The sequence below is a fragment of the Papilio xuthus genome, unplaced genomic scaffold, assembly GCF_000836235.2.
Source record: "Papilio xuthus unplaced genomic scaffold, Pxut_1.1 DF827135.1, whole genome shotgun sequence".
In the NCBI taxonomy this organism is placed as follows: domain Eukaryota; kingdom Metazoa; phylum Arthropoda; class Insecta; order Lepidoptera; family Papilionidae; genus Papilio; species Papilio xuthus.
Window position 1 is genome coordinate 885,644 of NW_013531514.1, and position 22,279 is coordinate 907,922.

Here is a 22,279-nt window from a genome sequence, read left to right on the forward strand (position 1 = left end):
ATTGCAGTTAATTTAGTTGTTAAATTAAAGATTAACCAGAGTTGAACTAGATGTATTTTTGTTGTAACCAAAGATAAAACTTGTTCTAAAGTTCAAAACTAAATAAGAAGGCAACCCGTCTTAAAGACAAAATTAATACTATTAATTTTCTTCGATAAAGAACCTTAAAATTAATGGACTAACGTTCAAAATTGTTGTTTATTTAATCAGAGTAGTGACACAATGTACATTTATTTTTTCAATAAAATAAATTACATCGTGTTGTAATAAAAAAGAAATACAGAGTAAAAAGAAATGTTGCTCAAAACACGACAACATTCACACGTGCTTCCTTATTTTTTTTTAAATTATGCCTGTAATAATTAATTATGCAATTTAAATCGAAGTGTAAATACATCTATACTACTATTATAAATAATAAATATTTGTTTGTTTGTTTGAATTGAATATGCTCAGAAACTACTAAGTCGATTTGAAAAATTCTGTCACTGTTTGGAAAGGTAACCCAACCCACGATTGTCATAGACATATATTTATTTCATTTTTTAATTACGCGCGAACGAAGTCGCGGGTAATAGCTAGTCAGTAATAATTTGTTATAAGAATAACAAATATATCCGTTTTTGCTTTTTCATGAATAACATCGCAATTTTGTTATCTTGTATCTTTAAATGAGCAATTCTTGTATATATATAATTGGAATCTCGGAATCGGCTACAACGATTTTCATAAAATTTAGTATATAGGGGGTTTCGGGGGCGATAGATAGATCTAGCTAGGAATAATTTTTAGAAAAATGTCATTTTATTCGTGTTTTATCGATAATCAACTTAAACATAAAATTAACTTTTCCTATCGGTAAGATAGAAAAATATTATTCATATTTCATCATTTTATTAGTAATTCGTGCTTAAATATAATTTCCAAAAAACACAATTTAAAAAAAATCCAGTCATCCAGATTTTTTCTATTTAATAGACCAGTTTATAACAATATATAATTGTGTTTTATTATATAATATTCCGCATAATTCTGAAACTAATTTAGTGTAATTATTTACGAACATCAATTAATTTCATGCTCTAAATTCACTCCGAAGACTCGTTTCTATCGTGATTTAGAGCATTAAATCTGTATTACGTAACAATTTTATTTATTCACAACATTTATAATATAAATATTAAAGTGAATATTATGTAATTATTATAAAGAGATGGGATTTTTTTTAAATCGTGCTTTTCCGTTTTTTATATTCGGCCAGTATTCGAAACAAAGTAATACGAAATGACCTCTAAAAAGGTTATCATGTTACGTTTATTAATAATTAAATAATGTATTGGAAGTTTAAATGGATTGTACTGTGAATGAGGTCTTGTTTAAGTCTGAGTCACAGGTATGTGACTCTAATCAGTAGCAGTTAATGCCCTATTTACTGTCCTTCCTGATAATATTTATTTTCTGGCAATACATAAACTCATTCTCGATCAGTCCCACTTACATTAGGATTCTGAGAACTAAATATCTTTATAAATCTTGTCACCCCTGTCATCTATGACAGAACAGAGATAACGATATGTTTTAAACAGAGATTTTGCCCTTAAAACCCCACAAGTAATGTTGTAAATATAGTCGAAGGCAATATCAGCCTTTTTTCTTAAATTTGAGACGCAAAGACCTAAGAAATGATCTTAGAAAATGTAATACTATACAGATTACAGAGTGACTGCAATTTTTTGGCACTTTTCAGCGTTGTTTGTGGATTACAGGGCCAGATAAGTTTGCCGTACTATATCTGACTCGTATGTCAAATGAGCTATGCAAACTTATCACAATGCGCTTAATAATTCAAACAAAAGTGTTATATCCGGGGAATATAGTACGCCAGTTGCGTCAGAGATAGTGGAGCGGACGTGATTATATGTGGGAGTTAGTCAAGGACGTATAAAAAAAATTGCCATTTAAGAAAAAAAAGCTGCAAATATTAATGGCCAGTATTTTTTTCTTAATAAAAAAAAATTATGTTTTTTTGAAAATAGAACAAATTCAAATATTAAATAATATTTTACGTTATCCATCTTATTAATATCTTATTCTTACTAATATTATAAATGCGAATGTTTGGATGAATGGATGTTTGAATGTACATAACTCTAGAACGGCTCAATGGATCATAATCCGGAAGACGGAGTCGCAGGCGACAGCTAGTTTACTATATTTTGTAATATCCGTATAAGTTACTTAAGGTGATAATAAATAGAATAGGCTATGGGAAAGTATGCGCATTTTTGCTATCACTATTTTCCCGCCATTGTATTGTGTGAACTTTTGTAAACATCGTCCTGTAGCAATACAGCGTGGGTACTGAATCGCGGTGTGTTGTGAGTTTGCGCATAGCTCATTTCCTTTGCCAATTGTAACGTTAGCTTAACCTATATATAAAAACCAATTGCTGTTCGTTAGTCTCGCTAAAACTCAAGAACGACTAATCGGATTTATCTTATCTTGGTCTTGACATGTTCGTGGAGGTCTATGGAAGATTTAAAGGTGTGAAAAAATCGAGTAATTGTTGGGAAAATCCTAAAAATAGCCCTTTTCTTCATCCATATAAACAGCTTAATGGATCTCGCTGAAACTTGGCATAGATGTGGATCATAGTCTGGAAGAACACATAGGCTAATAATTAAGTTTTTTTTTAATTTCGCGCGGACGGAGTCGCGAGTTACAACTAGTCTTATGTATTATAAATGCGAATGTTTTGATGGATGGATGGATGTTTGACCTACAGCTATTATTGTCATAAAATTACATAAATTAGTTTAATTGGCTCTGGTTTAATTTTGGTACAGATATAGAATACTGTCTTGAACACATAGACTACGTATTATGTTTTTTTTTAATTCCGCGCGCAAATGAGTTGCGGGCAAAAGCCATTATATTTTTCTTCCATAAGTCGTTAAGCTAATGTTTAACACAACTTTTTGAATAGTAAATTTAAAAACAAATTAATTTATATACTGTAGAACTTATAACTATGTTAATTCCGTGAAAACAAAGTCACTGATTACTGTTACAATTATATTGATGACGAAACACTATGTTAATAAAAATAACAGACGAATCGCGTATAATCATAGTTTTATTGTAATATTATTTATACTAAATAAACCTGTACTAAAACTCATACTATGATATTTATACAGCTGGCTATATGACATTGAATAAGAAATTTCAATAGGCAAGAACAAAGTAATAAATTGCGTTTAGTATAATGGAATATTAAAAAAACCTGAAATAAAAATTTCTATAGCAAAATGCACATCTATGTATATAGTTAATAAAATTGTACACATGATTTGCTTTTTTTTATAACGATTTTTTTTTTAATTTTTGTCTCTGTCCAATCTTTGAAACTTTTTGACCAATTTTGACAGGACTTTCACAAGATTGCTAATATTTTTTTATTGATTTTTTGCTTGCTTGTATATTTGTGATTGTAATTAGTTCCTAAGTTGAATGTTATGTTCAAAAGAACGAAAGTCCCTAAAAAAAATAAAGAAAGAAAAAAAATATTGTAGCTAACATATGCAGGAGTAAATGTGTCTATATTTCTTTAATTTCACGCTTAAAAAGTCGCGAGCAATGGCTAGTTAGAAGTCTTTAAAGACGTGTCGATGGAATAAAATGCTAAATCAAAGTTATATTAACGATGTTTATTATATAGTATACTGTAGTATAGAATAACAATAAGGTGAAACATTTGATGCCATGTCTGAGTGTCGTCACTGGCTATGTGGGTCGTGCCGCGCCTCCTCACCGCGCCCTTTTGTTACTAGTCCTAGTTATCGTTTACAATAGTGTTGTTAAAAAAATCGAAATATACTAATTATTAAAACCACTCACACATCTTTGTAGACTGAAAATCTTTCGATTGTAAGCACATATATTTAAAAAAAATGTTTTGATAAAATTTTCTTTATTCAATACTAGCTGTCCCCGCGACTTTTTCCGTCCGGAATTCAAAAAAAAATACTTAATAAGTAGCTTATGTGTTCTTGCAGACTATGTTCTACAACTATGCCAAAATTCAGAGAGATCCGTTAAGCCGTTCTGGAGATATCTTCAAACAAACATCCATCTGTCTAAACCAGTGGTTCCCAAACTAATTTTGTTTACTTATTTATTTAAAATATTTAGTCACATATTTTCACATATTTAAAAACCACTATAACTTCAAATTAAATTAATTAATTATTGTGACCTATATATGTATATTAACAGAGAATTCTAAACGAAACTTTTACTATAACCCGCAAACCTGCAGCGCCCACAAGGGGTTTTATCCCCCACTTTGGGAAAGACTGATCTTAACATTCGCATTTATAATATTAGTAAGATAACTAATTGTTCATTGTATGATATACTAGAAAGAATGCAATGTTTTCTTAAAAATATAACTAATCCTTTTGAAATACTTTTATTTCGTTCCGCTCTTATTGTTATAACAATATTTTGTTTTTTTTTTTTCAATAATTTATAATTTTGTACATTTACTTAGTATCTCATAGAAGTTTTAGTTAACTTAATAAGTTTTACTCAAATATCGTAACGTATGTAAGCACACGTACTCACGTAGCAATTGGAAGCTCATTGGCACCATTTCTATTTGGGAATAATTATTCCAACGTATTGAGAAATGTGTTCGTTAGGGTTGCCACAATCGAGTAAAGACAGAAAGACGAAAAGATATCAAAGACGTAAATTTGAAAGGTTTTATGGAAGTCGGTAGATGATTTTTTTATGAACAATGTATGCATTGACGTATAATCGTTGCTATTCTAATATCAGGGCATTGATTTCTGCTAATAATAATCGAATTTCCTAGCCTAATAAATATCTTTCGCACGATAGAAAAAAAATAGGCATAAAAATTTACAAAACTGAAATAATGTCCTATTATAGCGTCTAGTTTGGTTACCCTATCAAACGTGAACAAGTTTAACTAAATGTTTGTGAGGGGACTTTAAATAGAAGCTTGCACGGACTTGTTTTTATAAAGAAGGTAACGTACGAAGCGTTATTTATTAAAACTTTGTACTCATAGTATACATACCAAGATTACATTGACCTTCATACTTCTAATAAAAACATAAAATATATAAATAGGGTTGTCACTATTCATTACTACGTACAAAATTCTAATAAACCGCATTTCAGTCAATGCTATGTTGAAGACGTCACGACTTTATCTAACCTCAAAACTTAATAGGGTTGTCCAAACCATAAAAAATATTTCTGGTTATGACAAAACATAGTGTCACAGAAGAAACGTCTGGAATATGCATCATACTACCTTGCACCTAATAAGGCATTGTTATTGCGGGGCCACGTTTTATGACGGTTCCTTGACGCCGCTGACATTTGTGGCTGAACGCTTTATTGACTTTTGCTTCCTGTTTTTTTTTTGTTTTCGCAGGGAATTTTAATTAGATTAGATGATAAGGATGTTCACCTGATGTTATCAAATATGGTAGGAATATATGTTATCTGTGCGATTTTATTCGTAAGGATTGCGACCTCCCTTCTTATTACTCTACTCGACTATCTGACGCGAATCACTGAATCTATGGATCCTTGTCGTAAGAATTGTCCATGGCTCTATGTCACTTTTGACAGCAGCAAACTGGCCAAAATTACGATAGTATTTTTAGCGCGATCCTTGAGGGGATCTTGAATCTTGTTGCTACGTGAAAATTTAATATTTTAGTCGATAGGATTTTGTTCAAAGGTTTTTACAACCTTCATATCCAATATCCACTATAATCCGCTAATCTGTCAAACTGCTTAGTTTTCATTGCTACAATATTATAAATGGCGTGTAATTTTATCTAAATAAATACGTTTGATATAAATTAAGTATCTCTCTTTACAGTCTCACTTTTACGTTATCTTTTCTTTTCTCCTAATTTATCTTTTTCTTAAAAGATACATTCCATTGTAAGTCCATTTAAATACAAAAGCAATTTCTTCTGAATACTAATTGCATTAATCCGCTTACATTTTTAATCCTTTGGTAACTTCTTCAACATCCAGCAATATCCAACCGATTAATTAAAAACCAAAATTTTCTATTCGGTTGCAAGATCGATTTTATCTAATCGTGTTACTAAAACGATTTGTCTGCGGAACGCACTTTTTTCTATTGTGACTCAGCGATAACTACCCTGTCTAGGCATGAACGTTTTAATATCTTATTCGATCGTTAACATTATAAACCCATACAAAAATATAGCAAATCAGACACAGGTGAACGACTCCTACGTTAAAATAATATTTTTAATATCTTCAAATCGATTCGTCATCGAGTGTATTAAAATCTGGTTTACATTATGCCAGTACAGTAAGACTGTAGCGCTGGCTTGGCATAGACTGACAGTATTTAAATTATGACAGTTGTATGCAAGTGCTGATTGTAAGCGCTACAGTCTTACTGTACTGGCATAATATAAACCAGGGATAATGAGTACCTATCTTAATCTGACGCAGAGTTGGCAGCTGCACACTACATATGAATCAGTAATTTTAAAATCATGTACTAGGTATTTGCACAGAGAATGCGATAATATGAAATTTGAAGCATGGTCCACTTTAAATTCCGAAAATTGCGATTTCGAATTCCGGACAGCGCATACCAATATTTTACGGGCAGCCTTTAAGTACTAGGTAACTCGTCCCAATGTTTGACATAGTATCGATGACACATTTTTTTAATTAATCATATTGAAACATTCTTAAGAATAAGTATTTAATTCAAAATTACTTCCTATAAATGTTCAAGACGTTGTACAATTTTTTTAAACAGACCAAAATGCAATTCATTCTTTTTATTTTCAAATCTAAACTAACTACAAGATGCAAATATTTTCTAAATAATATAATGTCAAAAAACGAAACTATTCAAAGAATATTCCACAGAGTAGGAACTGCAGACGCGTCACATCTCTTCTTCCGAGCCGTTGGGTATGTCATGTGCTTTAGTTACTTGATCCTTTTGTTACGTACACAGAAATACTGCGGACACTGGATATGAACGCTTGTGACATAAAGGGGCCGATGTTTTCTGACGCGTTAAAAGATACCGTTACTTTAGAAAGTGAGCTTATGTCATTTGTTTATTGTATATAACGAAAAAATGCTTATTTCACCTGAAATTGATATGAATATATTATATCTAATGCACTGTATGATATGAAATATTTTTTTCAAGAATCAGAGACCTAACTTGACAATTGAAAAATGAAATTCTATTCGCAAATAATATTTCAAGAAAGACTGCAATATCAAAATTGATATTATACAGACAAGTAACTTTTAAAGCCACTTCCCTAATTTCTTCTTATAACGGTTTTTTTTATCTGTAACAATGACAGTTAATTCGTAGATAATCTGTGTACCAAGCATTTGTACTGTGACAACAAACAATACGATTTGAAGTCGGGAGGCGTTACTAACAATGATCTTCCGACTATCCAACTACGGTTATTCACTTTCACCTATTCTTTACTAAACCTAGCCTTTCTAGGAAATAGTGTCACATGCAATTTGTTTAGATGTAATTAACTGAAACTTCGAACCAAAAAAAACGTTTATCAACAAAGTTTCAGTATGTCTATAAAATTTACAGTCACCGATTTTTACTAACAAACTATTATTATTATACTACTAATCCAACGATAATTTATATCATAATTGTTAGATTTAAAAATTTGAACTCTAACGTTATTTGTAATACAGCTTGAGACTTTAAATAGGTATTTCGGCGTCACAATTCCGCCTCATTAAAATTCAGTCCTTGTCATGTTCGCGACAAATGAAACACACGGCGCGCCCAAAAATGGCGGGAATAACTGTCAGACATCCTGGATTTACAACATAAAGCACAGCAATCATAAACATCAGAAATTTACAAGTATTTACGAACAAATGGCTTTTATATTTGTATATCTAGCAACATTAATATTGCTCATTTAGTGTTAAGTAAAAAAATTGCCAGTAAATGGTTTTGGATAGCTTCGTAGTATTAGTATGTGTAGTATATTGGTGGACGTATAGAGTGGGAGTTTATTGTTCCCATAGGCGATGTTTATTTTTGCATCTATACTCTTAAAGGTCATTGACATTTACTGCCACATTAAAGATGGCGGAATTTTATATTAATATTTTTATTATATTATTAAAAGACTTAATTTGTGTGGTTTCCTATTACTTTGTTTTCCCTATATAAGATATGGAGTTATCCTGAATTAACTATAAACCTTTATTCGTTATAGAAATTATTATATATAATCTTCGTAATGACTTTAATACCAGACTGGGTGTTGCCATATGTGATAAAAAAAATAACATGGCGATTTGATACAACATGTGTGTTCCTAAAAAAACCGTACAACATTTTAAGACTTATTTTAAGCTAGGATGATTGGTTTTTTTAATAAAAATAATTAAGTATCACAACTTTGTTTGATTTCAATTGTTTCATAGTAATATTGATTCATTAAGTGTGCTGGACAGAGGTTCGTAAAGTTTTTTTTTTATAAACAAATCTGCATACGGTCATGCAAAGGTAGGTAGAGAGCGTAGGCGTTTAAATTAACGCTTACGACATCGATAAGTCGAACATAGATAATATTTTTTATGCCGAGCATTAAAAAAATTCAAACTGTGTGATCCTTTTATATGTGCTCTTGAATAATCTTACTTATATAAATACGAAAGTTTAGATGTTTGATACTTCGTATTTCCAGAACGGCTGAATGGATCACGCTGTAGACCATAGATGTAGAACATAGTCTAGAAGAACACATAGACTAAATAATTTTTTGGTATTTTTTAAAAAGCATAGGTACAAATACAATTAATAAAATTGGAGTATCAGTGAACATGACGCATTGCGTTTTTTTATAACGAAAAACTTTTTTTTTTACTTTTTACTGACTGCACATACGCTTATGTTCTTGGGAATCTCCGAAATGGCTTGACTGATTTTGGACGGGACTTGGACTGAAACATAATTGATAATACTGTCGTGATTTAAGGCATTCTTTTTAGTCGTGGGAGACCGCTAGTATGATGAATAATATAGCTGATGCCTCTTAAATTACGTAATATTATTGTCATTTCAAAAAATTCATTTATAATTTCACGAACGAAATCAAAAGACATTCACCTAATATCATATGTCTATTCATTTATATGACCTAATGATGACAAATTGACAAACACTACGCAGACACAAAACGAGTTTAAAGTAAGATTCAACTGCCAAATCATCTATCTACATATATAAAAGAAAGTCGTGTTAGTTACACTATTTATAACTCAAGAACGGCTTTACCGATATGCCTGAAAATTGGTGAGGAGCTTAAAGCCAGGAGATGGACATAGGATACTATTTATTCTTTTTTTTTCGAATTTATGCTTTTTATTTAATTGGCATACGTATAGAACATAGTCTGAAAGAACACATATGCTACACTAAGTATGTAAGTTCATTTATACATATATCCACGCGAACGGTGTCGCGGGCGACAGCTAGTTTTTAATAAAGCATATCGTCTCTCGCTTAGTCTTTGATAAAAAAAACTGCAAACTCACGGCGGCAACAATAACCTAATTTTTATGCAGGCGTAGGCAATCTGTTGCAATTCTTACAAAAATTAGAACTGTTGTATCGAAAATCTAATAGAATTGGATAATAAAAATGTTTAGAATCGTTTTATATTTATTTAATGTTAATCAGCTGACATTAACATATTTATTGCAAAGTCGACGCGACGGATTTCTCTACACCTACATAAAATTGCTAATTCTCAAGTTAAAAGTATAATTTCCTTGTTTATATGAGGATCGCGTTACATTTAAGATGGCTGTATGTTACAATTGTCCTTGCCTTTACAAACGACTTTCCATAGACATTGCCTTGTGTAAACATATTTACTGACAGAAAAACAAATTATATTCACATTTTGTATTTATTCAAGACTAGCTTTCGCCCGCAACTCCGTACGCGCGGAATTAAAAAAATAATAGCCTGTGTGTTCCCCCAGACTGTTCTACATCTGTGCCAAATTTCATCGAAAGCCGTTAAGACGTTTTGAAGATATCTTCAAAAAACATCCGTGCATCTAAACATTCGCATTTATAATATTACTAAGAAGTAAGTCTTACAGTCAAAATAACGGATCTTAAAACCAATAAGTTGTTGTTTATGATTTTACTAATTAACAAGACTTTGAACAGCGGAAACACGGGCTAAGAATTTCCTCACTATTAAGATTTCGCCTTCATCCGTCATTTGCAGGCGTAAAAATTGCATCTTATACGATTTGATTCTATATTTATAACGCTCTTCGAGAATTGGGTCACGTAAATAAACGATAAAATATATGTTAATAAACGTTTGCTTTCGTTATACACTTCTTTTGAAGGTTAGGTTAAATTGGTTAAGACCTTTTACCACTGCTGTGTACAATAATTTCTCGATTCACAAATTATTATACATTGATCTTTTATAAAAATCTTATAATTATTGTTTTTAACTGTCGACTATTCAATAATAAATCTATACATATATAAAAAGTTGTGTTAGTTACACTATTTATGACTCAAGAACGGCTTCACCGATATGTCTGAAAATTGTTGAGCAGGTAGCTTAGAGCCAAGAGACGGACATAGGATACTATTTATTATTATTTTTTTTGCGAACGTTTAAATGGATGTGATGTGGATGGATGGATGGGCTGTGCTACACTAATTAATTTTTTTTATATATCAACGCGGACGGAGTCGCGGGCGACAGCTAGTTTATAATAAACATTCCTCCTATCTGTGGCTTTAATTCCGGGAGGAATTAAAAAAAAAGCTTAGTAACCTAAATGTTCTTCCAGACTATGTTCTACAAGTTTCAGCGAGTTCCAAGCAGCCGCTGGAGATACCTTCAAACAAACATCCATCCATCTAAACATTCGCATTTATAATATTAGCAAGATTATATAAAATAAAAGACCGTATCATTTTCTTAACGATTTATCAAATGTGTCATAAGCGTTAACTTCGTAAATACTAAAGTGGAACTTAATACAATGGATTAAGGTTTTAAATCGTCTAGATCTTTGTAATAATAGACCCATGGTTGTCTATTGTTTTTGTTCTTTGGTAGTGACGGTTCATTTATTAATGTCTTTGAGTAATGAATAATTGGTTTGACAAACATAATTGTTTTTATTTTTGGTCGACAGATTGTTTTACCTTTTACTTCACAAAGCCACACAAAGTAATTAATTTTTATACCTAAATAAACTAATCGTGGGTTTCTAAGATCATAATCCCCGTTTAAAACTGTTATAACGATATCTTTGATACCGAGATTTTGGTTTCGGAAACCAACGGTAAGCTGCTTGATCATCGAACGGTTTCTGAGTCATAGGTTAAACGATCTATGCGGAACTATGACAAATATTTACAAGGTAATACAGACTGACTGTTCATAGAAAGACACAATCATTTTTTCTGTATATATACGTAAATATTTATATGTAAATATTATTTCTGTCTACCAAAATACTGAACGTTCATTTAGTTATGTTACTTCTTACTAATATTATAAATGCGAATATTTAGATGGATAGATGTTTGAAGGTATCTCCGGAACGGCTTAATGGAACTCGCTGAAGTTTGGCATAGCTGTATAACATAGTCTGAAAGAACATACAGGCTAATTATTAAGTTTTTTTCAATTCGCGGATGAAGTCGCAGGTTACAGCTAGTTGGGCATAAAAAAAACAAAATCATCTCTCTAACATCCCACTCTATTTAACAGCTTTTGCTGAAGGAAATTGTTATTTAACGTTTGCTTTTAATTCAGGGCAATGTACCAATGTCGATGCAACTGTTGGTGACGTCACATCACTGCAAATACTAGCGAAGCCACGTAGGGGATATCCTGATGAATGTATCCTAGTCATAATGAGGCCGGCATAGCTCAATTCTGGGGGAATAAACTATGAGTAATATTCTACATAAAACCTAAGTACCTATAACTCTAATATCTGATTAGTTTTGAGTGACGTTTTTTTTTCAAAGATAAAAGAAGGTTCTAAGGCAGGTAAGTATTAAATCACGGTTGGAAGAATACAGCGCCTCAAAAAAATCGAGATGGATAATTATTCCTTTGTTATATTTAGTCCCTTTTGTTAAATTGCTATTTCTTACAAAATATAAACGATGTAGGTCTAGTTAATGGCAGAGCGGCATTTGCAGAACCATGACGGCGTTAGACATGACATTTTTCTAAATATCACGACAATTTTCTACCTAAGTTTGTTGCAATGTCTCTTGGAGTCTCTAAACTACGTTGATATTTTTATATATTTATTGTTCTTTTATGTGTGTATGTTTTTTTATGTGTGAGTGGAACATAAAAGTCAACTAAATTGACTCTCCAGCTTTAAAAATTTGACATTTTTATCTCTAATTTTTGTTTCACACTCTGAATAGTCTGTCAGAATTAGCTGTCATTCGCGACTTCATCCGTGCGGATTAAAAAACTTAGTAGTCTATGTGTTCTTTCAGACTATGTTTCACATCTCTGCTATTGAGACACGTCGAATAATTCTGTAGATACTCTATCATACATCCATACATCTAAACTTTGGCATTTAAGAGTAAAATAGTAGGATTAGGTTTACGCGTTGTTTTATATTTATAAACTTTCACGGTAACATTAAACTTACAAGTGACATGAAGAAAGTAGCTTAAATAGACAACTCCAGTTGTCACTAGTTCTGTAATTTGACTACTTCCTTTTACATTGTCTTATAAGTTAGTATAAATAATATTGACATTTATACAAAAAATACTACAATTCCTTAATATGTCATTTCACGTTTATGTATTTAGAAATTAATTACGCTTGTTAATAAGATTTAATTATTTGATGCATAAGAAACATCACGTATTTTTAATTTAAACAACCAAATGGCATTCGTTTCGTATATTCCTCTTCTCAATTTATCGAGGTCAATGTTTTATGGTTACCTTAGTGAATTTTATAAAAAACTAATCGCCTTCACCTTGACCGCCATTTAAAAAACGAACGAATAATTGATTCGTTTTTTTATCTGTATTCAAATTAAAGTATTTCACGTGATTTGTGATTGTTTTACGCTACTTTGGTATATTTATATGTTTAAAAACGATCGTATGTTTGCGGGTCACGTTTGTTTTAGTGCCGCCTCACTAAAATAACCCTCACATTCTGAGTCATATTTAGCGAACAGACATATGTTTTGAGGTTATAATATTTGTAAAAATGAGTCATTTATATATGACTAGCTACACGTCTTTATTTCGCACCGGTGGACAAATTTTTGTAAACATTTTGAATAATAATATTAAACACCAAAATTATAATAAGATAACAATTACTTCTTAGGTACTAATATTATTAATGCGAACGTTTGGATGGATGAATAGATGTTTGTCGTTAAGTATCTCTAAAACGGCTGAACTGATCTTGATGAAATTTGACACAGATGTAGAAGTCTGGAAGAGCACAAAGGCTACTTACCAAGTTTTTCTTTAATTCCCGAGGACAAAGTCACTAGCAAAGCTACAATTTAATGCTTATATTCTTCTTCTAGCTCTACAGCCCTTTGTATGGCTTGGCTTGGTCCAGCAACTTTTTCCACCTCGGTCTATCTCTGGCCACGAGCTTCCTTCCTTTTGCGTCCTTATTTACGCCGTCAATCCATCGGAGTTTTGGTCTCCGTCGACTTCTACGACCTTTGGGATTACTCGCCATAACACTCTTAGGGACTCCGGCTTCATTCATTCGCTTCACGTGGCCGGCCCATCTAAGCCTGTTCAATTTGATGTGTCCCGCCACGTGCAGCTCCTGGTATAAGTCGTAGAGCTCCTGGTTGTAATCCTTATATTACTCAGGGATCTCTTCCTCTTGAGATGCCTCTCCGATTAGTAGCTAGTCAAAGTTGGAGGCCAGAGATATATAGCATTTTAACTGTGAAAGAGTTTTCGATATCTCTCTAGTAGTTTTTTAGTTTATTCCTTACAAACATACAAATCTTTCTTTTATTATTAGTATAGATATTACTTATAATCGATTATGATCTCACGAAATAATCGGCATGGCTCTAAGATCAATTGTATGTCTTCAATTTATTTAGGTTAGTTTTTGTTAAACCTTACTTATCAATCTGCCGAAAATAGTACGTTTTTTTGTCTATTACAATCTATATTACAATATAACCTCTAATAAATAAATGCTTATCTCAACCAATGTAACGAAGGTTACGCGGTCTTCGACTCTTACCTCTGTAATATAACGAAACAAATCCAATTAGATATGCAAGTAAATGTTACTGAATTAAAATACTTCTCTTCGTTGATTACATTCTGCTCCATTAAATGTAACACATTCTTAATAGATATATAAGAAACATTATAATTAACGATTTATCAAAGTACAACAAAATTAATATCCAAACAAATTTAGTATTCTTAAAGTCAAAAGCAGACATCGACCTTAAAATACATATTCTATTAATATTTCAAACCCATTTGTAATATAAAAAAAAAACAAAATTAAAAAAATTACACTGCAAGTAAAATTAAACCTTGATACAATAGTTTAAAGGTTAATTTTATTTGCGTTAAAAAGTCTTCTGTACTCTCCACCTCGGTCTGGCTGAACAGACGAATTAAATTGCTGATAGAAAGAATTACAAGCGTACACATCTAGCCAACGAGAAAATCTACTGATTTTTAATAACGTGTGACTATCATGTGACTTATCGAAAGTTATTGTCAGTTTTATACATTTTTGAAGTATGGAATCGCTTCGGGGCGAATGCAATCTGGCTTCCCAGTACTCCATTGGCGGATTTGACAGTTGGCGTGTTTTGCGCGCCAATGGATCCCCAGCTATAGAGACGTTTGGAAGAGTGGTAACTTACAGCGTATTAGGCATAAATAGCGTAATAATGATGATATAGAAAATTTAAAAACTAAACTTAGTTAACCAATTTGTTAGTATTTAAAAGTCGTATTATTTATTTGTATTTCTTTGTAAATTAAGCTAACGATGAGTTTTAGTCTAATCACCGTAAACATATTTATTGTATTTTAATTGCCACGTCATTATGTTATGAAGGAAATATTCGCACACAGACAGACAAATAATGCTTTTAGTATTACTTCTGTGGTACACGATGAAGTAAGATTTTAAATCAGTGGTTTTGTGTTATTTCAGTTTGTTAATTATTGGCGAAATTTAAATGTTGTCTGGAGACATTTTTGTTATTTAAACTGACATTGTGGTTATAAAATTGTTGTTTTTTAATTGTAAGTATAGTTATTATTATTTAATTAGTATTTTCTATACTTTTGACTAATAATAGAACGTTGATGGACCAACAATCTTCATTTTAATACTCTGAATATAACAATATCATTCAATTTTGTAAAAAAAATAAGACGGGAAGTTTTTTTTTAAATGAAATACAAAGCTAATTAAAATTGTGGATACGGCGTTAGTGTACAAATTTTAATAAACTTATTATATGCGCAATTATTTTAAAGTAAAGTCCCATAATCTGCTTTACACAAAAGTCCTTGAGTCACCCATCTGAATGTGGCCGTTATGTTATACTAGTCAACTTGTTTATATGCTTGTTTATTATAAAATAGCTTCCCCTACGTAAAGTAAGATAATTATTATTCACTTACATTTTTTTTATTTAAACACCTGGTTATTAACTTGACCCCTGACCACTGGCCACTTTGTATAAAGTTCGATCTGTTTAAACATTTTGATCCAAAGAGTTTTTAATGTACTCATGACACTTTTAGGAACCGTGAATGTAGCCCTAAACAATTCGCTTTTTTTAAGGTCGATATATATCTTAGTCACTAATCTAATTGAAACTATTTGTTACTTAAAAAATCGTCAGAAAATAGGCATTGAATCCACACCTTACTCGTTTAAATCATATCTTTAGTTTAGGCTAAACGTTACGATGAAATTGACATTTATATAAACCGACAAACATACGCACAGATAAACATAACCTTTCCAATAAGTTGTGTAATAATAAAAGAACTCTAAATGTCATTGTGTTATCAAATTCCCGCGCAAATTGTTAACGTTTTATACAGGCTAAAGTTTTGATATCCTCACTTCCGTACCTTATCTCTCATCCCAGCGAAGTCGTTAGTTATTTATATTAGTTTTCTCTCAGTTCACAAATGTATCTCATACTGGATTGATCTGTGCTTGTGTTCACAATGGGGTTCAGTGAAGCTGAAGATTGTCAGGGACTCTTATATCGTATTGAAAAGTTACGGTGAGCGGTATTTGCATTATATATTTTTTAAACTAACCGTCTTACGTCCCCACTGAGAGTTTTTGAGTGATGGCTAAGTATCTAAAAGTATAATATTAAAAGGCATTCAACCCGTCACGTTCCGTCTTCCGAAATGGCGAAAATTGAACTGTGCAGGTTCGTGTGGACGCCAAATGCAAATTCGTGCTCTATACCTGCCCTTTTGGGTTGCAGGCGTGAGTTGAGTTGACACTCTCGGTACTGCTGGTAGTCGACTTTATATTAATAACGTCCTTCTAAAGGAATAAGATTATCTTGTAGAAATAATTAATAAAATTCTGTGTAACTATAGGTTTAGATTTCTGTAAGCATTATCGCGTAAGTCAAAAGTAAATGTTAAAGTAATCGAGGATTGTCAACTGTCTTCTTCACTTAAATAACTAGAAAAGTAAGTTTTTAATACATACCTTAATTACATACTCTGTGGACATCAACTATAATAGAATAACCATTATAATCCTATCATAATTATTACATCTTACGAAGATATATTATGGGGACCGTTATAAAACTGGCTTCAAGATGTTTTATAGTTCAACACTGGGATAATGAACCGGCCAGTATCTTCTGATAACAGCTATGTTGTGTTAACTATTCCACGAACGTATTTGCTTATCATTTGGCAGCGTGAGATTCATACCATTTGTCAAACAATAATAACGAAATATACCGAAAATAATTACATTCTGTACACAAAATCTTTTAATACATAAACCACGTAAACAATTATAAAATTTATAAATCTGTTATAGTTTTTATGGTAGTCTCCACCGCATAATAATAAGAAAAGGAGAAGAAATACGAATGAAATAGACCTCTCGCCAAGATGTTTGTTATAAGTTTGATGCATAACCATGTCTGACATTTTATAAGCCAATTTTGCACTCTACCATTATAAAATGTCAGTCTAGCTGCTATCTCTGACATTGTTAGCTGTTAGGTTATGTAGCATACCTTTTTTATACCATAATGCAAACAAGCAAACGGTCATCTGAATTCGCCGAAATAGTGAAGCGTCCGCTGTCAAGACATCCGCAATTGCAGATGAGTTGCCCTGCCCACCTTTAATTTACAGGGGACACACAGAAAGAGGATATTTCCCCTTCCTTTTCTTCTTCTTTTTCTTCAAACCCACTTCCTATTCCCATCACTTCATTCGCCTGTCTTCTGTACAATAAGGGAATTGCACCGGGTGAGCCACATATTGCTACTGGCGTCTACCAATGTTAAAACTTGTTTCTTGTTCTTTGACGTACTTAAGTCTTGACCTAATTTGACCTTGACCTTGTTTTTGTGCCAGCCTGCTCCGTCCGGTGTCTCAGGGCGTGATGGAGCACGCGCTGCAGCACCGCGAACGCGCCGGCGTGCAAGACTTCGTGCTACTAGAAGACTACCGCTCTGAAGCCGCCTTCATCGACAACCTGCGGAAACGATTCAATGAAAACATCATATATGTATGTATAATATCGCTTTAATTAAGATATATAACCTATATATAATTTCTCACAAGTTTAGTAAGAACACAATAACTTTCGATAAGTCACGTAATTGTGGCGCGTCACTTCCATACAAATTTTGAAGTTGTGATAACGTTGTTTGATAGACTTACATCGGCAATGTGCTGATCTCTGTCAACCCGTACAAGAATCTGCCCATCTACACCGAGGAGAAGGCAAAGCTCTACTACAAGAAAGCTTTCTTTGAAGCTCCGCCTCACGTGTAAGTACAATACAATGTTTAACTTTAACTTAAATTAATTACATTTAACAATAAACTAACAAAGAATCTATTGAATAGTCTTAATGAGTATTAAATAAAATATTAAAAACGAATTGTTTACTAAAATATATTATGAAAAGGAGTCCCTTTAGGCAAGGTCCCGAAGATACTGGCAGCGTTCCCGTTTTGGATGGCTAAACTAATTCTTTGTCCGAGGTAGCTGCCAGCTCTTCGGTCTAAAAAATTGAAAAAAGAACAAACGCGTAGTTGAAATCAAACATTACATATGTTAATTTTAAATCGAGTAGTTTAAAAAAAAACTTTATAAGTAGCCTATGTTTTTCCAGAATATGTTCTAAATATATTCCAAATTTCATTAAAATCCGTTGAGCCGTTCTGGAGATACCTTCAAACATCCTTATATCTAAACATTCGCATTTATAACATACTATTATACTCAAAACAAAATAAGTGCCACTAGCTTAAGTGCACTTTAGTAAACTAAAAGTAACTGATTAGTAGCATTATATTGATATTACGAACTCTTTGGTGTTTGACCTCTTTCATGCTGGTGTTCGTGTTCCTAATTTAAAAATTATTGGCCGTCATTTTTCATCATTAGGAAGATAGTAATATTTAAAATGTATACATACATAACAAATAATTGTTCATGCAACAACGCATAATTTCGCGGAGTTTGTTGATCCTTATCTTAGGAATGAATATGGTATGAGTAGACATTAACATACCTAGATTAATTTGTCGTTTGTTACTTTAGATATGAAATTAAAAAACGTGCGAACGGACATATGTTATAAAGCTGATAAATAACGACGTCCAATAGCAGTTATACAGCTGTTAGTAAACGCCACCAACTAATATTAGTGATAAAATAAGGTATACTGTTTTATCGAGTCAGCTAAAAATATTTCAAGCTAGCTATCGCTCGCGACTTCATCCGTGCGGAATTAAAATAAACTTAATTAGTATATGTGTTCTTCCTGACTATGCTCTATTGATGCCAATTTTCAGCGCAATCTAGGAAGCGGTATTGGAGATAACTTCAAACAAACATCCATTCATCTAAACATTCGCATTTATAATATTATTAAGATAGAATTGCAGGCTCAAATCTTCATATTGTTAAATATTTAGTAGGTCAATACTTTAGTTGAGTTCTAAATTGTGGTACTCAACATACTCAATCCTGTCCGCAGAGAAAACAACTGCTCCTGACTGTATCGTTTTGGTCATACTCTACATTTTGGTACAGAGTAATAATGTGTCTTCTTTTCGTAAATTCAACTAACATTCGTGTACTAATTCCATTGAACTACATATGTACATGACGCATAAGATAAAATATTTGATACAAGTTGATATTGATTAAGATATCGACACATGCATGATAACGTTACTAAATATTACGATGAATTATACTAATATATAAAAATACATATGTAAAAGCACATATTCCGGTAATTGCTATTTACCAACTAATTATGTAGAAAGTTGGAAAAAATTTATGATTTTTTTGATAATTAAAATCAATTAACTTGGAAAATTATAAGGTTTTACTAATATTATAAATGCGAATGTGTTGATGGATGGATTTTTGTTAGAATATAAGAACTTTTGCATGGATCTCCATATAATTTGGCATAGATGTAGAACATAATCTGGTAGAACGCGTAGGCTACATTTAATGCTGCGCGTTCGGAGTTCCGGGCGAGAGCTAGTAAAAAAAGTGTAAAGTATAATAGCATAATGTACTCTCATAATACGATAAGTAAAACGTTTAAATGTCTTATTTTATTATTATAAATTTTCGATCTTAGATTTGCAATCGCGGACAATGCCTACCGATCATTGGTTTATGAACACCGAGAACAATGCATCCTGATTTCAGGTAAGCCAGCCTACAACCTTCAATTTACAGCTAAACAAATATCAATTTATTGAATACTAGCGGACCCGACAGACGTTGTCTGATAATTTGACACTGCGATGGTAGCGCCGTCTGTCGGATCCAATGTAAAACATTCCAAAATCAACAACTACTAATAAATTAAAAATTAATTAAAAAACATTGTCCAGCGGACAAAATTGTGAATCTGAACCATTCCCAGATCCCCTTGAACACACACAATAAATTTCATCAAAATCGGTCCAGTCGTTTGAGAGAAGTGCAGTGACATACACACACACAGAAGAATTATATATATAAAGATAATATGATTTTAAGTACTTCTGACTAGCTTTAATTTAAAATAAAATGATAATATTTTTTGGGTACAAACTGTCTACTTTTTATAATGTACTTTTCATTAGTACAAATAGACCGAATAACAAACCTATTTCAATTGATTTTTGTGCAAAAAAGTCTGTAGTATATGTCACAATTGTAACTAAACATAATTGTTTAAACATAATACTTTATAACAAAAACATTTAGGTGAATCCGGATCAGGAAAAACCGAAGCTTCGAAGAGAGTTCTAGAATACATCGCTTCAAGAACAAACCATCTTCGCAATGTTGAAACTGTCAAAGACAAACTGCTGCAGAGTAACCCGCTACTCGAAGCATTCGGGAACGCTAAAACGCATCGAAACGATAACTCAAGTCGCTTCGGCAAATACATGGATATACAATTTAACTTCGAAGGTGCTCCAGAAGGAGGCCATATCTTAAACTATCTTTTAGAAAAGTCTAGAGTCGTAAGCCAAATGTCTGGTGAAAGGAACTTCCATATATTCTATCAACTGCTGGCTGGTGCAAGCCAAGATTTGTTAAGGCAACTGAAGCTGCAGGGACGACCTGAAGCCTACAAATATACGACAGACATGGTGAGTTATATATTTTTAATAATTTCTTCATTATTAGGGTGTTTATTTTACAGATTTAGTTCCAATTTCTGCAGCAATGCAACTATATTCAAATATTTCTGGGACCTAATAGGCTGCAGAGAAAGTATTTTATTAAATTGGACCTTGAATTTGTGTTTAATAATTTTGACTTTCAAAATCCGTTCGCCGTGTTGTCAGCGTTGTCAATTTCACCTTAGAATTTTCTTCTACCAAAGTATATCCTGTCCATAAATATTGAACTAGTAATATTTAATTGATTTAAGTTTATTCGAAGCTAACTAAGTTTCCACAATTCTACAGCAATCATCAGTGGGTCAAAAGGCAAGTGACGCAGAGCAGTTCCGCGTGGTGCAGGAGGCCATGAAGGTCATAGAAATAGGCGAGGCGGAGCAGCGTGAGATGTTCCACATCGTAGCCAGCGTACTCCACCTCGGCAACGTCAAATTCGTGCAGAACGATAAGGGATACGCTGAGATACTGTCGCATGATGCCAACAGTGGAAACGTTGCTGATGTAAGTCAACTTCATTGTATTCTTTCCATGTTCCTATGACTTTTCAAATGTTCTGGCAGATCAAAACTTTTGGCTACTCGCTGCGCAGAACTTATTGTTAGGGGTAGCGAGATGGGGGAGAGGACTACGCATCGCGCCCATAACCTTGAGCCGCCAAGATATTTGAAAAGTCTAAAAGTGCTAAACCTTGTGAGTTAATTTGTTAATAAAAATCTTTGACGTCACAGAAAAACTATACTTTATGTGGAAGAAATAGTAACTCAGAAGTATAATTTTACATCTAACATTCTGTTCATGTTTCCATGAGCATTACTTCATAATTATACTTTTGTAGCGACAGAATTCTTTCTGAATTGCTCTTAGACATTTTGCCAAAAGATAAATACGTGAGACGATTATCTTTGAATTGTAATTCTGACGCTTTGTCACTAGGCTGTAACACCGTTTCATTCTTCGACTATAAATTTATTTAATCAGATTGTCAGGATGTAATCGATCGTTGAATGAAGTTATTTAAATAATCATTAGGGCAAGGTTCTCTTGTAAGCGCATTGTTCTGCATACTTCATTTATAAACATTTGTACTACTTCCTCGGACACTACATTGTATTGATGCTTCGTGCTTAATCTCTATTGTACGTTGTATTAATCTAAGACAAAATATAGTCATCTATTGTTACTTATTCGTCGTATATCTATCACCTATTTCTTATAAGCTAGCT

General features: G+C 32.4%; 1 protein-coding gene across 3 annotated transcripts in view; it reads left to right on the plus strand.

The window, feature by feature from the left end:
* The window catches only part of Myo61F (unconventional myosin 61F), a 36,239-nt gene that overhangs the window by 8,279 nt on the left and 5,681 nt on the right, over nucleotides 1–22,279 (plus strand). For 2 of the 3 annotated variants that reach the window (XM_013314789.1, XM_013314791.1), the window contains exons 2-6: nucleotides 17,758–17,911; nucleotides 18,061–18,176; nucleotides 20,015–20,085; nucleotides 20,632–21,023; nucleotides 21,345–21,557. In XM_013314789.1, coding sequence (XP_013170243.1) covers nucleotides 17,758–17,911; nucleotides 18,061–18,176; nucleotides 20,015–20,085; nucleotides 20,632–21,023; nucleotides 21,345–21,557 — 946 coding nt within the window. Of the gene's footprint in view, nucleotides 1–16,301; nucleotides 16,419–17,757; nucleotides 17,912–18,060; nucleotides 18,177–20,014; nucleotides 20,086–20,631; nucleotides 21,024–21,344; nucleotides 21,558–22,279 lie in introns of those variants that run through there. The other variant, XM_013314790.1, reaches the window with a different exon arrangement.